The sequence below is a fragment of the Podarcis erhardii genome (genome assembly GCF_964252035.2).
Source record: "Podarcis erhardii genome assembly, chromosome: 1".
NCBI lineage: Eukaryota > Metazoa > Chordata > Lepidosauria > Squamata > Lacertidae > Podarcis > Podarcis erhardii.
In genome coordinates, this window is record NC_138497.1 from 78,443,699 (window position 1) to 78,456,646 (window position 12,948).

Genomic DNA, 12,948 nt, shown 5'->3' on the forward strand with positions numbered 1-12,948 from the left:
TTAAAATACAATGATGGGAGTTGTAGTCCAGTATACTGGAGGCCTCGTACTAATTCTCCAGTGATTATGAAAGGTACCAATTATTTGTCAAAAATCCTGAAGGTCCTATAGATGCCTACTACCCAAGATTACTTCATAGGGTTTTAGCATCTTTCCATTTACTTTCACCACCCCTTTGTTGTCAGTCAAACTATAAGTTAGAAAGTGGAAGCAGAAAATTTATGAACTGATACCTAGGCCAGCTGGAATACTTTCAACAAAAGGTTTGGACTTGTGAAGGTAACTAGATATGGCAGGTGGGTTGTGTTGTGTGTGGTTGCAGTGGTCTAACTATCTATGTAAGCGTATATGAGAAATGGTACCTTGTAGAACTGAAATGTACAATCAATAGCAAGCCAAAGATTAAAGGTGTACTTTACCTGGAGCCTCTAGTGAATCTTTGGAATTCAACTCTGATCCTCTGAAATACACTTTTGTTTTTGTTTTTGCTGAAGTTATTATTTTACATATTGTTCTGTCTACATATTGTTTTGTCTATCTATAAATGGCATTGGACTCTAGAGGAGGGGCTGGGAATGTGATTAGAAATCCATTGTGATAATAGTCTACAGAAACAAGAGGGAGAGGTCGACAAACAATAATGGTGTGTGTGCATTTCTCCCAAAGTCAGCTCTTTCACAGTCAGAAGCCACACCAGTGTTCTCTAAACCATATTTTCATTTACAGTATATTATTCCTTAAGTCACATGCCTGTTCATAGTCTGAATATCTGGCACTGTGAGTGGAGCTCATAATAGACCTCTCCTATTCAGTAAGATCCTGCTGCTGTCTCAAACCCGTTGAAAGAAATGTAAACAACTATCCCTTGCTTGCTGCCTACATATGAAAACATTATAGTGTGGCCACAGAATTTTCCCATCCTTTTAAAAACATGATGCAAAAATATCCAAACTTCACTGGAATTAGGAACCAGCCAGCTTTTACTCAAGACTAGCTAAGAAGTCCATAGTCCATTATAGGGTTGCCTTTGCACTTTGCCCAAGGCACTTATTATAGCTGTTTTTGTTTCTGTGCCAATATTTAGAACTCTATGGCAGCAGTTTCCTTTTATGCAGTGCATTGCATTTTTACAAGCATATGCACTCTGAGGAAAAAGTATCTAGTTGCTTACATAATTGCTGCATTTTATATAATCTCTTGTAACATGGTGCAATACCTATGTATTAAAGAAGCGAAGTTATGTATGTTGTGTTACTGGATGCTACTTTCAAAAGTTTCCTAACAGTCTTCAAGAAAAAAAGTATTAAAAAATACCCTATCTTAGGTGAGTGGACCAAGTCAGCTACATCTGTATTCCAAGGTACTGGACACAAATGTGGTGCTGAGAACACCAAGGTTGCATGTTAATTCCCATAAGGGACAGGTGCATATTCCTGCATTGCAGGGGCTGGACCAGATGATCCCCAGGGTCCCTTCCAACTCTTAGCTCACGTTACACTCCCTGTCACTTGAAGAACTGTAGTGCAATTATTTTGCTTCATGAAGACCACAAAACAGACAAGATACCAAACGGCACCAATCTGGGTTCAAATTAGAATTTTTCATCAATTTATGAGGTTATGCCACTTTGGTTTGGTCATCACTTTACTATATCCATTTTTTCTACTTCATATTTGGGAGGCAAGGGCCAGTATAATATTGAGTGTATGTAATGCATGTGTTACATGGACTGATTTTTCTGCCATGGCCATCACTCTTTAAAGCAGGGGTTGAAAACCTGCTGGAGGATTTCAGCTGCCCTGTATTCTAAATATATTTAAATAGGTCTATCATATATCCGGAAATCCCTGGACATAGCTGGATTAGTCTGTTGAAAATGGTGTCTAGGCGGAATTTTCCGTAAGCTGTTAAAATGTATGGGAAAACCTGGACATATGTCATCCCACATTGGAAGTGTTGGTTTTTTGCCGATTTTCCTAAAAAACAGCAAAACCCCCCACTTTTTTGAGTTCTTGCAAAAAAAATTAATAATAATTCAACTATTGTGTCCAGATTTTCACTTTTTGAAATATGGCAACCCTAATTTAAATGTATTTTAAATATATTTCATGGCACGTGGGGCTCTGTATTTCATACTAACACCGAAGAGCAAAGTTTATGGCAATAAAAGCAAAAATCTAATTTTTAAAAACTTCTCAGAACAGGTAAGACATAGTGAAGTCTGGGTAACCAGGAGGTAGTTCTGCATGGTTGTATACTGCTCCTTGATCTGACCATAATTCAGTATTAGTTTTGTAGAAGAACATTTAACCCTTTAGAAGTCTTTTGAATTCAAAATGTGGCTTAGTCTGATGCATATTTTGAAACACTCTTACTCAATTTCTATAAAGTGAACCAAAATTTGTGTAAAAGGCAGCAGCTTGTCTTCCTCTACACCTGACATATATCAGATTAAGGCATCACATTTAAGGTGTAAAAGCATGAACAAGCTGCCTCCTGGTTTTTATAAAAGGCTCTGCCTACATCCTTATCAGCCTATTTCTCTTCCAAATATTTTAGTTACTGCAAAAACTTTTTTGTTGCGGAAAAACCTATTTTTAATCTCTTAGCAGAGTTAAATAGCATCAAATTGCTCACTTCATGTTAATACCAAAGAGCTTTGAACAACTCTAGAAAAAGAGTTGTAACTTTATCACAAGATGCTACTTCTAAAGAATTACCAAATGATTCAGAACACTGTACATGCAGAAAGCAAGGAAGCTTATCAAGTACGCCACAACAAAACAATATTTTAACCAAATTTTATTATAGATTAACCCTCAACAAAAGTTTAATCAAACAGCCCAAATCCCATATCATCATCAGATTCTTCAGACTCTTCTTTCTTTTCTTCTTTCTTCTCCTCCGCTGAAAAGACAAGTAGATATAGACAGTTTAGCAGACAACTCTCAAAACAGCATTTTTATAGGCTAATTCTATATACTAGTGGTGGGGAATCTATGGCCCTCAGACATTGTTCAACTCCCTCCAGCATGGCCAATGGCAAGGGGTGATGCAAGCTGTAGCTCAGGAAACACCCAGAACATCACATGTCCCCATCACCACTACAACTGCAGCTGCCTTAAAGATGAGGTGTGAGGGTCAACCAATCTGGAGTTAGAAGAAAATCCAAAGAACGTCATGATGCAAATAGCTGAAGGCAGACACTGCTCATCAACAAGTTGTATTAGGTTCAGCACTCATGTAGGCCATATCATGTCTCACTGCACTTAGTAACCCCGTGTTACAATATGCCAACATTACCTACTGCAAATAAGCAAAAAGAAAGGTAAAAAGAAAGCAGAGAAGATTGGCTGGGTCTCAGCATCCATACCAAATCAGAGTATCATAGCTGAAGAGAAGGTATCTGAAGTCTGAGCTAGAACATTACCTTGCAATAATGTTTTCCTTACAACTGGAAGAGCTATTGCCAAGACATTTTTTTAATGTTGAATTGGGCAATGTTTCCAAATGCAACCAAGTCATATCATATGAGTTGTTCAGTTAATCTCATGTACTGTGGCTACGCAACGTGAAATTACCAAGTTTTTGGATTTCTCTCTAGTAGTCTTCTCCCACTTGATGCCTGCCTGCCCACCCAACCTTCCTTTTCATGATCCAATATACTTACCAGCTGCTGGTGCAGCACCTGCAGCAGGAGCAGCAGAACCTCCAGCAGAAACTGCTACAGCCCCACCAACTGGCATGCTGGCAAGCTTGCTGTTACCTGGGGGACATTAACAAAGAAAATGAAGAACTGTATATGAAGCCAACGAGAGAGAAACCTGAGGACAAGCCCCCAATTCTGCAGTGTTCCCTACTACCCAACCCTTTCCCCCCTTCCTGCCCCAGTCCATTTCTGATAAAGGGAGTAACAGAAGGATGAACTTTTGCCTAGCACTTTAGAAGACCAGTTTTGTCACAAGTTGTTGGCCCTCAATACATCAGACATCAGAGGCTATTGACACAATACCAGTGATCAACTTCAGTTGACCACCAAACTCACACCAGGTGCCAAAAAAAGGAAGTCCTAATATTCTATCAGCCTAGTTTCTGCATATAAACCAGGCCAACTGGTCCTTCAATGCCCTTCTCCCATGCAACCAGTGGGAACCTTTTGTTCCCATTAGCAGCATGAAACCAAACTTAGAACTGTGGTAAGGAGTACACTGTGCAACTACAGAAGTTACATGATGAATGGACCCTAGAGATTTAAAGACTAGCTACCAATTAATGCCAACAGTTCCAGGGAAGTTGGCAATATACTATTTCCCTTGTGAGAACAAGCACGTCAGTGGGGGAAATGCCTGCTCTTTGTTTCTAGGAATATAAATCTAAACAATTGCATGGTATTCCTGGAGCCAGAACAGTAAACACATTTTATAACCATTCAGCATATTCTCAGAAAAGAGTATGTGTAACAGCAGAGCGAAGAAGTAATTTAAGTGTACAAAAAAACCCTTTATTTAGAACAAATACAAAGGGCCTCATATAAGCATTAACAAGTCCTGTAGTTTGCTGTACCAGTTTTCCTGCAGGCATCTAGACACATCAACATTATCAGATAATCAAGGATATAACTGTTATAGTAACAGGAGCAGCCATAGGAGCCAACAGCCAACAGGAGCAGTACTTACTATGACTATGTATTCAGCACCAACAATTTACATGGCACCTAACAGCCTAAGATGCAAGTCCCTCCTGAAAGGAGGTTCCAACATTTTGCCAGTGGAAACAAAAAGGAGGCATGTGTGACCGCACAAGGATGTGGGGTTCAGAAGGGCTTCACAGGAAGAGAGGCAATGCCACTGTGCTGGCATTCTAGGAGTTCAATGGGTGGCATAGAGTACTACATGGAGTGGAGGGCAGAATGACAAGGGGAAACAACATAGAAGCCTACTATAATTAGGTTGGGAGATGACCAAACCAGAACGTTTTACAATGTTGATTGACATGACTTAACAATGGGGGGGGGGTGTTAGGGAACAATCCAAAATAAAGCCAAGGCTTCACCGCTGGTCTACAAGGTGGATGCTACAAAGAGCACAAGAAGACCTTTGACATGCTCCCCAGGACGCCCAGGGACCATCAGGGTGGGGTACTGTTGTTGCTGGGGCAAAATTTAGTTTTGGATATGCATTATTTTTTGTTGGTGATCCACGGGGGTGTGTGTATGATGTGTACACACACACACACACAACTTGATTACCAGCAAAAATATACATATATTACTGTTGGATTTATTATCATTGTATATGTTTTCATTAGTTCAGAGCATATGGTTGCTTAAATTTTGCCATAGCTTGTAACTGTTAGTGAGTCATGTAAAATGTTTTGGTGTTATGAGCTGCCTTGAGCATGGATTACTATGGAAAGACAGCGCAAAAGTGATACTACTACTGCTGAATTTACAAAAAACAGTTGTCCAAGTGTGCAAATGATGAGTAGAATGGGACCAATGAACAAGCCATGAAGATTCTCAGTATGTCCAGAAGGCACTGCCCACAATGGAAACAGTGAGCAAACAACGAAAACAGGATGGAAAAGAACCAGCCTATAACAAGAGTTCTACCTAAGGTGTGGGAAAGGGCACAATCAGCAATATCACAGAGATTGTACAGGGAAAGAGAAATTGCAATAGAGAAACATGAGACACTAGGAAATACAGTGGTGCCTCGCAAGACGAAATTAATCCGTTCCGTGAGGCTCTTCGTATAGCGGTTTTTTCGTCTTGCGAAGCAAGCCCATTGACAGCTTAGCGGATTAGCACTATTAGTGGTTTAGCGGCTTGGATCAGCTGATAAGCGGCTTATCAGCGGATCAGCTGATAAGCGGCTTAGGAAAAGGGGGAAAAAGGGGGGAAAAACCCACAGGAACTCGTAAGACATTTTCGTCTTGCGAAGCAAGCCCATAGGGAGATTCGTTTTGCGAAGTGCCTCCAAAACGGAAAACCCTTTCGTCTAGCGGGTTTTCCGTCTTGCGGGGCACCACTGTACACAGCATGTTCCAAAAGTCCAGAGGCAGAGGGCAGAAAAAAGTTGGCGAGTATAGAAGGAGGATGTTGATATATATCTGAAATGCAACCCATACATTCCAAGTATTGGTGCTAAGGTGTAAGGAGAAGACCACGAGGTGCGGGGCAGACAGGATTAAGGAAATGCGGGGAGATGCTAGTAGGGTGGTCATCTCACCAAGCAAGATAGCTTGAGGGAGATGGAAGAGGGGTATGAAGTTGGGACTAGGACAAATAGCTTCATTATTTTATCACAGAAGGAGGCATTGTTGACAGGGAGCAAGATGGCAGCAGAAGACTTTTAATAGAGCAAACTGGCAAGACAGAAATTGTTCTTTTTAGAGACCCATTCAACCAGCAAGATTTTTCCTTCCCAGAAGGCAATGCTGTTTTTTAAACAGCGATTTGTTGAGAATATCCTCTATACAAACAGGCAACAAGTGCCTGTTTTTATGAGGGTTTCCCCAAATTAATGTGGTCCACCAGCGAAACCCAGCAGGCACCAGCATGAGCCTGTAGGAATTAGGATGGACCCATTACATTTCCAAGCATATTCCATTAATGCCACACATACTTTATTGATTACACTCTGGATTGCCATTTGCTATGCTGAGTAATTACGGTATTAAAGTTTGGCCACTTGACTATTTCAAGATTGAATCATGTTGCTGTAGTAATTTCACTCCCTCTCTGCTGTAAGCAAAATAGTTAAATACCTCTGAACTAGTGACCTCTCAGCCCCAACACCTTCAGTGCCAAAGAGGGACTCATGGTCCCTTTCAAACCTGACTCCATTTTAAACTCACCTTGGGAGATGACATCTTCAATGTTTTTCCCATTCAGCTCACTAATGACCTGTGGGTAGCAAGTTGAAAAGTGTTACCTAAAAAAGGTTCTAAGTGCAGGGAACTAAAGAACTACCAACTGTGGCCAAAATACTGCGAAACTGAAGCAACTCAAAACACTTTTTAAAAAATACAATTGGTCTTGCCTAGAGCTGCCCTGGGGAAACTGCACTGTGCCACACTGAACTCAGAAAGAGATTACCATCTTCTCAGATGCGTTATTGCAGCTTTGCACAAAAAATATAGTGATCCCCAGGGCACTTTTGGTTAGCTACAGTCAAGCAGATTAGCTATCCAAGTGGGAATAAAATAACCTCTTACCAAGCACAGCATGATGTTCATCTGGAATCTCATTTGAGTCAAGAACTCAAATAACTGAATTGTTTTTATACAAGCCCCATATTTCCTTGGGTGAGGGAAATCATCAGTTTCCCATTATTCTTGCTGGGCTTTTGAGAAGGCAGAAGCATCTTTACTTTTTCAAAGTCTATAATGGAGTGATTGAAAGCAGGGAGGGTTGGTAGAAACTACTAATAATGGCTGAAAAACTACCAAGCCAAAACGGGACTTTTAAAAATTAACCTTCTGTCTAAAAAAGTGATAGCCTTTCATTAAGCAAAGGTGTTTTTTCATTGTTGCTTAGCTCATTTAGGTTGTTTACCATAGTAAAGTTCAAGATAGAAAACTTTAATTTGCACTTCTTTTTATGCTGTACAAATTCTGCATGACTGCCAGCTGTCCCAATCTTAATACTAGAAAAGACAGATATAGCACACACAGAACTGAGCTATGGCAGCTTGCAATCTGCTCTTCCTTGCTGTTGGCATTAAGTCCAGAAGCCAAAGAAAGATGCAACACTGAACTGTAGATCTAGCTCAGAAGAAGCCTTCTATAACCAAGCCTTTGGCTGCTTACACAATCTATGGTGTTTGAAATATGTTTGTGGGAGAGGGGGGTTATTGGTTTGTTTTCTATGTATTTTGTAATCTCATTTATTTTAATACTATAAACCACCCTGTGATCTTCAGTATACAAATGGAAGTCTCATTAGTACAGGATATGGAGTATAATATTAGAGCTACTCCAATTCATTCTGGACACTGAAAGTTAGCCCCAAAGCAGCTGAGACGTGCACAGGGAATATCCAGAGAATACTTGTGAAATAGGAACCAATAACAACATTCTTCAAGCCTTCATTTTGCATAGTCTCTCTTTGGGTGATAAGGGGCTTGTGGTCCAGTGTAGTCTTTTCAATGAATGGCATTTATGCCACACTGCACACCTATCTGTCACTCACCTTATTCACACGTTCATCGTCCGTCTCAATGCCTACACTGTCAAGAATTTTCTTTAAGTCTTTTGAGCTTGGGGACTCATTGCCCCCAAGGACAGCAAGAAGGTAAGCTGCAACGTAGCGCATTCTGGGAAAGAAAAAATAAGGCAGGATTAATTTTTTTTAAAAAATGGCCAATACTTATTTGAACAGCAGATGATTTTTCTTGTATACATATGATAGTCCAGTGAGTTTTAAAATGGATGATACCACATAAAGTTCCAGGGGAGTATGCACAGCTGCCCTCTTAATTTTTGAAAAATCTATGCTTAAGAACTACCCTTATGTATTCCATATTAGGGGCATCCAGTAAGTAACTCCTATTTAGAGCACATGCTTCGCCTGCAGAAAACACCAGGTTCAATTCCTGACATTACTACTTTTATTTTAAAAAGGATCTAGTAGTGAATGCTACTATTCTTTACCAAACACTGCAGTGCCACCACTATTCACGACTGGACAATATTGTGGCAGATGAACAGCCTGACTTGGTATAAGGCACCCTCTTCTTACATTACAACACACAATATGTTCTCTCAGCTGCAAATTAAATATTTAACTTGGGCGGAAAGGGGGGCTATAAAAAAAAATAACGATTTCACTTCAGGGCCTTCTAAAACTAAGCCCCCTGATGGGAGACACGTGCTACCATCACAACTCCCACATTCACGTTGGACAAAGCCGCCATGCCGCTGAGATTTCAAGTTTCAACTTTCCAACGCCAGAACAAGCCGGAAATGGGAAAACCTAATGCACTACGGTCGCTTACCAGGGCAAAAAAGCATCTTCACCGACTTGTTGCAATCTCTAAATTTTTCTTTTAAATCGGAATGGGGGGGGCTGCTCCCCACCCCCTCCACTCGCCCTTTTTGCCCGGGAGGCTTCTAAAGCACTCCCTTCGCCTTCGCAGTTTCTAGGGTATGATATGCCCTCCGCATCCTTTCGTCACAGACCACCACGATCACAGGCACCTCTCCTTCCCAGCCGGGCCTTCCCTAACCTGGATCAGGAAGCACATGGCCGCCATGTCACCCCCTCCACCCTGGCCCACATGGTATCGCCTATAAGCTGCCCGGCTTATAAACCCGCGCAACAGCAGGCGGTGGAGATGGAATCTAAGCGCGTTCTGGAGGCATCCATTACAAAAAAAGGGGGGCGCGGAGTAAAAGAAGCCCCCAAGCCTACTCACTTCGGGCCTCTGGACGTGCGCTCTCTACGACGGCGATAGCAAAAAGGAAAGGGAGGAGCCTACGGCGCGGGGTTCTTCCCAGTACTCTCCAACAACCGGGTTTCTCATTGGACGCAAGGCATAGCCAACCAGAAACCGCATAGTTAGAGGCGCCCTTACGGTCGTAGCAGTAAACGGAACTGAGACGCTTCCTGCCGGCCTTTGCAGCCGCCATGTCACTAGAGGCACCAGCGACGCCCATAAGGAGGAATCGGTCTCTGCGACTGCTGTTTCGGGATTAGAGGCGTCAGCAAGCGCCCTATGAAGGGGAAGAGGCTATATTTTCTTTTATCTGTGGCGGTGGCGCCTCTGAATTACGCCTTAGCCGGTGGAGCTGTGTGAATACAGCCTGCGTTTTCATTTCTGTTACTAATCCCTTTAAGGCGGCCAGCCTTGGGCGATGTTTCTGAACAGAATAGACTTGCCTATGAGAAAACATTCGTAGGATTGCGCTCAGTAACAAACTCAGTAACAATATGAACCTAGATACGTTTCCTTCTAAGTAAACTCAACTGAGCTCAGTGGGGCTTATTCCCAGGAAACTGAGGACTGTTACATAAGTGAACACTGAGGATCAGTTTCTCATACAATTTACCTGTCCCCCTTTTCGTCTGCTTACTATATATATATACGGCTGTAACCTTTTGAGCCCTAGGGGTGTTTCAGTCCTAAGTACACTGACTTGCCAGTAAGCCCCATGAAAGGCTGTGCCTGGGTGAAGGAGCATATGATTTGCATACAGAAGGGCCTAGGATCAGTACACAACATCTCCACCTAGGGCTGGGATTTGCCCAACCAGATGCCTGTGGGAAGCCAGCATGCAGTACCTGAGTGCGAGAGCACTCTCGACTCCTGCAGTTTCCAGCGACTGATATTCAGAAGAATACTGCCTCTGATATTGGAAGTAGAACATAACCATCAGGGTTAATAACCCTGCCCTCCATGAATTTCTCTTAACACTCTTTTAAAGTCATCCAAGTTGTTGGCCATCACTTGCCTCTTGTGGGAGTGAGTTTAATTAACTATGTGCTGTGCAAAGAGAGGTACTTTATTTGTTTGTCCTGAATCTTTCAACATTCAGCTTCACTGGATGTCTCTGAGTTCTAACGTTAGGCAAGACAAAGAAAATCTTTTTTCTACCATCTTTCTCCATAGCATCCTGAATTTTATACGTCTGTCATGTTGCCTCTTGAGTCGCCTTTTCTCTAAACTAAAAAAGCTTCTAATGTTGTAATTGTTGCATACAGGGGAACTGCTCCATTCTCTCGATCATTTAAAACAGCAAGAAAGAGCAATTAATTTGGCCAAAATCTACACCCATGCCTTCATCCTGTTTCTTGGTCTCATGACCCTTCAATCCAGAACTACTGTGGTTCTCAAGAAACAGCTATTAAAATGATGATGATGATGCAAAGACCAGTTTGGCAGAGGAAAACATCAGTTTCTCAAAGCAGCCAATGAATAGCAATGCACAAAGGAAGTACAGCAGAAGAGAAAGGATGAGAGGCTGCAGCCACACTAGTCAGGAGTGAGAGACACTAAACCAGCTTCCAATTAAGCTAAACTGTGTTTTAATATTAATCTATAACTGTGCAGGCTCCAGGAGAATAGAATGAAATTGTTTTGTTCCTTGTGTACCTCCTGTGCTACTTATGAGTTAAGCCGTGGTTTGGCTTAGCATGCCATTGGAAGCCAGGCTCATAGCAAATAATGCACTGTTAGCAATATTTGTTCTCTCAGTCTGGAGAAGACAAACCAGGAGCTTGAAAATGACATGCCAAGCCAAGCCAAATCTTAGCTCCCAGCAGTGCAGCCACAGTAGGACCAGAGGAGAAGCAAAGTGGCAATGATCTCTCCAGGAGCTTGCACATTTGCACTAAGCCATGGTTTGGCTTAGCATTATTTGACTGGGTCTGACTAAAGGAATGTTATCGTGTTTTATTAATGTTCCTTCCTAGAACCAGCACTATGATCCAATAAAATAAAAGTATTATCACTCATTTTAAAATTATTCACGGGACAAAAGGACAACAAGTTTCAGAATGTGTAAATCTTTCTCTGGATAATGATCTTATTTGCATTGAAAGCAGTAAGCCATATCTGAAAAAGAAAAGTTGATCTGTACACACGATCTGTAGCTAAACAGCCAAAGGATAAATAGCTACATAAACAATTGTTATGGGCTTAGCCCTATACCCTCCGGGGAGATCTTATTAAGCACTGAACAGAAGGAGGAAACCATATGCCCTGCCTCTATCCCAGGTGACCAATCATTTTTCAGTGTGCAACAGAATTAAGACTGCCATGCATAACTTGGGGGAGGGGAATCACTTATCAATAGCTAATAGCACACTTATCAATAGCTAATAGCATAGCTAATAGAATACTGGAACAGCTAAAAAAGCAATAACACTGAAAACCCAGGTTATCAGTAAAGGGCCATTCATTCTTTGATAATCTGAAAAAAGGCAGTTTAACAACATACTGCAAACATAGTCTGGGGCTGGGGGTAGTTTTTCAACCCAAGTTTACATAGGAGAAAAAAGGGTATTATGAGTTTGTGGGTGCCTTGACGCACCCATAAATTCTTGGGTGCCACACCCTCCCCATAATTCCTAAGTCTAGTGGCTGCTGGAGTTTAATCAATGCTTGGAGTATTAAGAAGGGCTAACAAACACTGCATTTAGCAGTGTAAAAATACAGGCCAATGGAGTTTTTCTGTGCTTAGAAATCACCTGGGAGAAGAGCCATTATGGAGAACCAAAGGAAGGTAATGGGCGATGATGATGAAGACAACAATTATTTATTAAATTTGTATACCGATTAACAAAGCAGATACCTTGTGCTAGACAGAAGATGGGTGTGAGCCCTTCTTTCCACTAAGCAGTGTGTTAAATGCAGCAAGTTGAGCAGAGGGACAGTGAGTCATGTTTTGATTTCTTTTGGATCAGGGCTGCAGCAATGGGAGAAACAAGACCCGATTGGAGTTAAATGCTTTGAACCCCTCCATCATAGGCCCAGGTTGTATATATGTGTAAATGCTTATATATATCATAAAGACATCACAGACTCCACTGTGCCTCATTCCAAAAGGAAACGCAAACTCTGAGTAAAGCACTTGGATTCCCTGGAATATCATACCGCTCAGAGATTGGGGTGGCATGTAACAGTATTATATGTAAGGGGAGGAAATACTACTTGAGTATTTCCGTATTATGTATACAATCCTGAAGTAGTCAGAAGTAGAGTAAGAACAAATAAATATTGATGAGGACTGAGCATGCTCCGTGGCCTCCATAAAATGTTGGGGGGGGGTGTGGAAAACTAGGGGAGACATGAAATGGTCTGCTTGAGCCCCTTACATCATAGTACATACTGGAGTATTACACGGTTGGCTGTCTAGCTAGCTAAACCCTAAATAGGAATACTCATGTTTAAAGGGGTAGAATACGCGGCAACATTTTGTCGCAGGTCCCGCTTGTTTCAGAGG

At 41.7% G+C, this 12,948-nt stretch overlaps 1 protein-coding gene across 1 annotated transcript; it reads right to left on the minus strand.

Moving 5' to 3' along the window:
* Positions 1–2,785: 2,785 nt before the first annotated feature.
* RPLP2 (ribosomal protein lateral stalk subunit P2) lies at positions 2,786–9,575 on the minus strand. The gene is made up of 5 exons (XM_081880818.1): positions 9,420–9,575; positions 8,195–8,318; positions 6,859–6,907; positions 3,671–3,766; positions 2,786–2,907 (listed from the first exon to the last, which is right to left on the minus strand). The coding sequence occupies exons 2-5, from the start codon at positions 8,315–8,317 to the stop codon at positions 2,831–2,833; spliced, it is 345 nt and encodes a 114-aa protein (XP_081736944.1). The 5' UTR covers position 8,318; positions 9,420–9,575; the 3' UTR covers positions 2,786–2,830.
* Between the last annotated feature and the right edge of the window lie 3,373 nt (positions 9,576–12,948).

What these genes read in the sequence shown, in the direction of transcription:
- RPLP2 (XM_081880818.1), bottom strand. Translation starts at nt 8,317, where the DNA reads ATGCGCTACGTTGCAGCTTACCTTCTTGCTGTCCTTGGGGGCAATGAG. An exon ending in TGAAGATGTCATCTCCCAAG is followed by an intron (nt 3,767 to 6,858) that starts GTGAGTTTAAAA and finishes AATGTCCCCCAG; the next exon opens with GTAACAGCAAGCTTGCCAGC. An exon ending in AGGTGCTGCACCAGCAGCTG is followed by an intron (nt 2,908 to 3,670) that starts GTAAGTATATTG and finishes TTGTCTTTTCAG; the next exon opens with CGGAGGAGAAGAAAGAAGAA.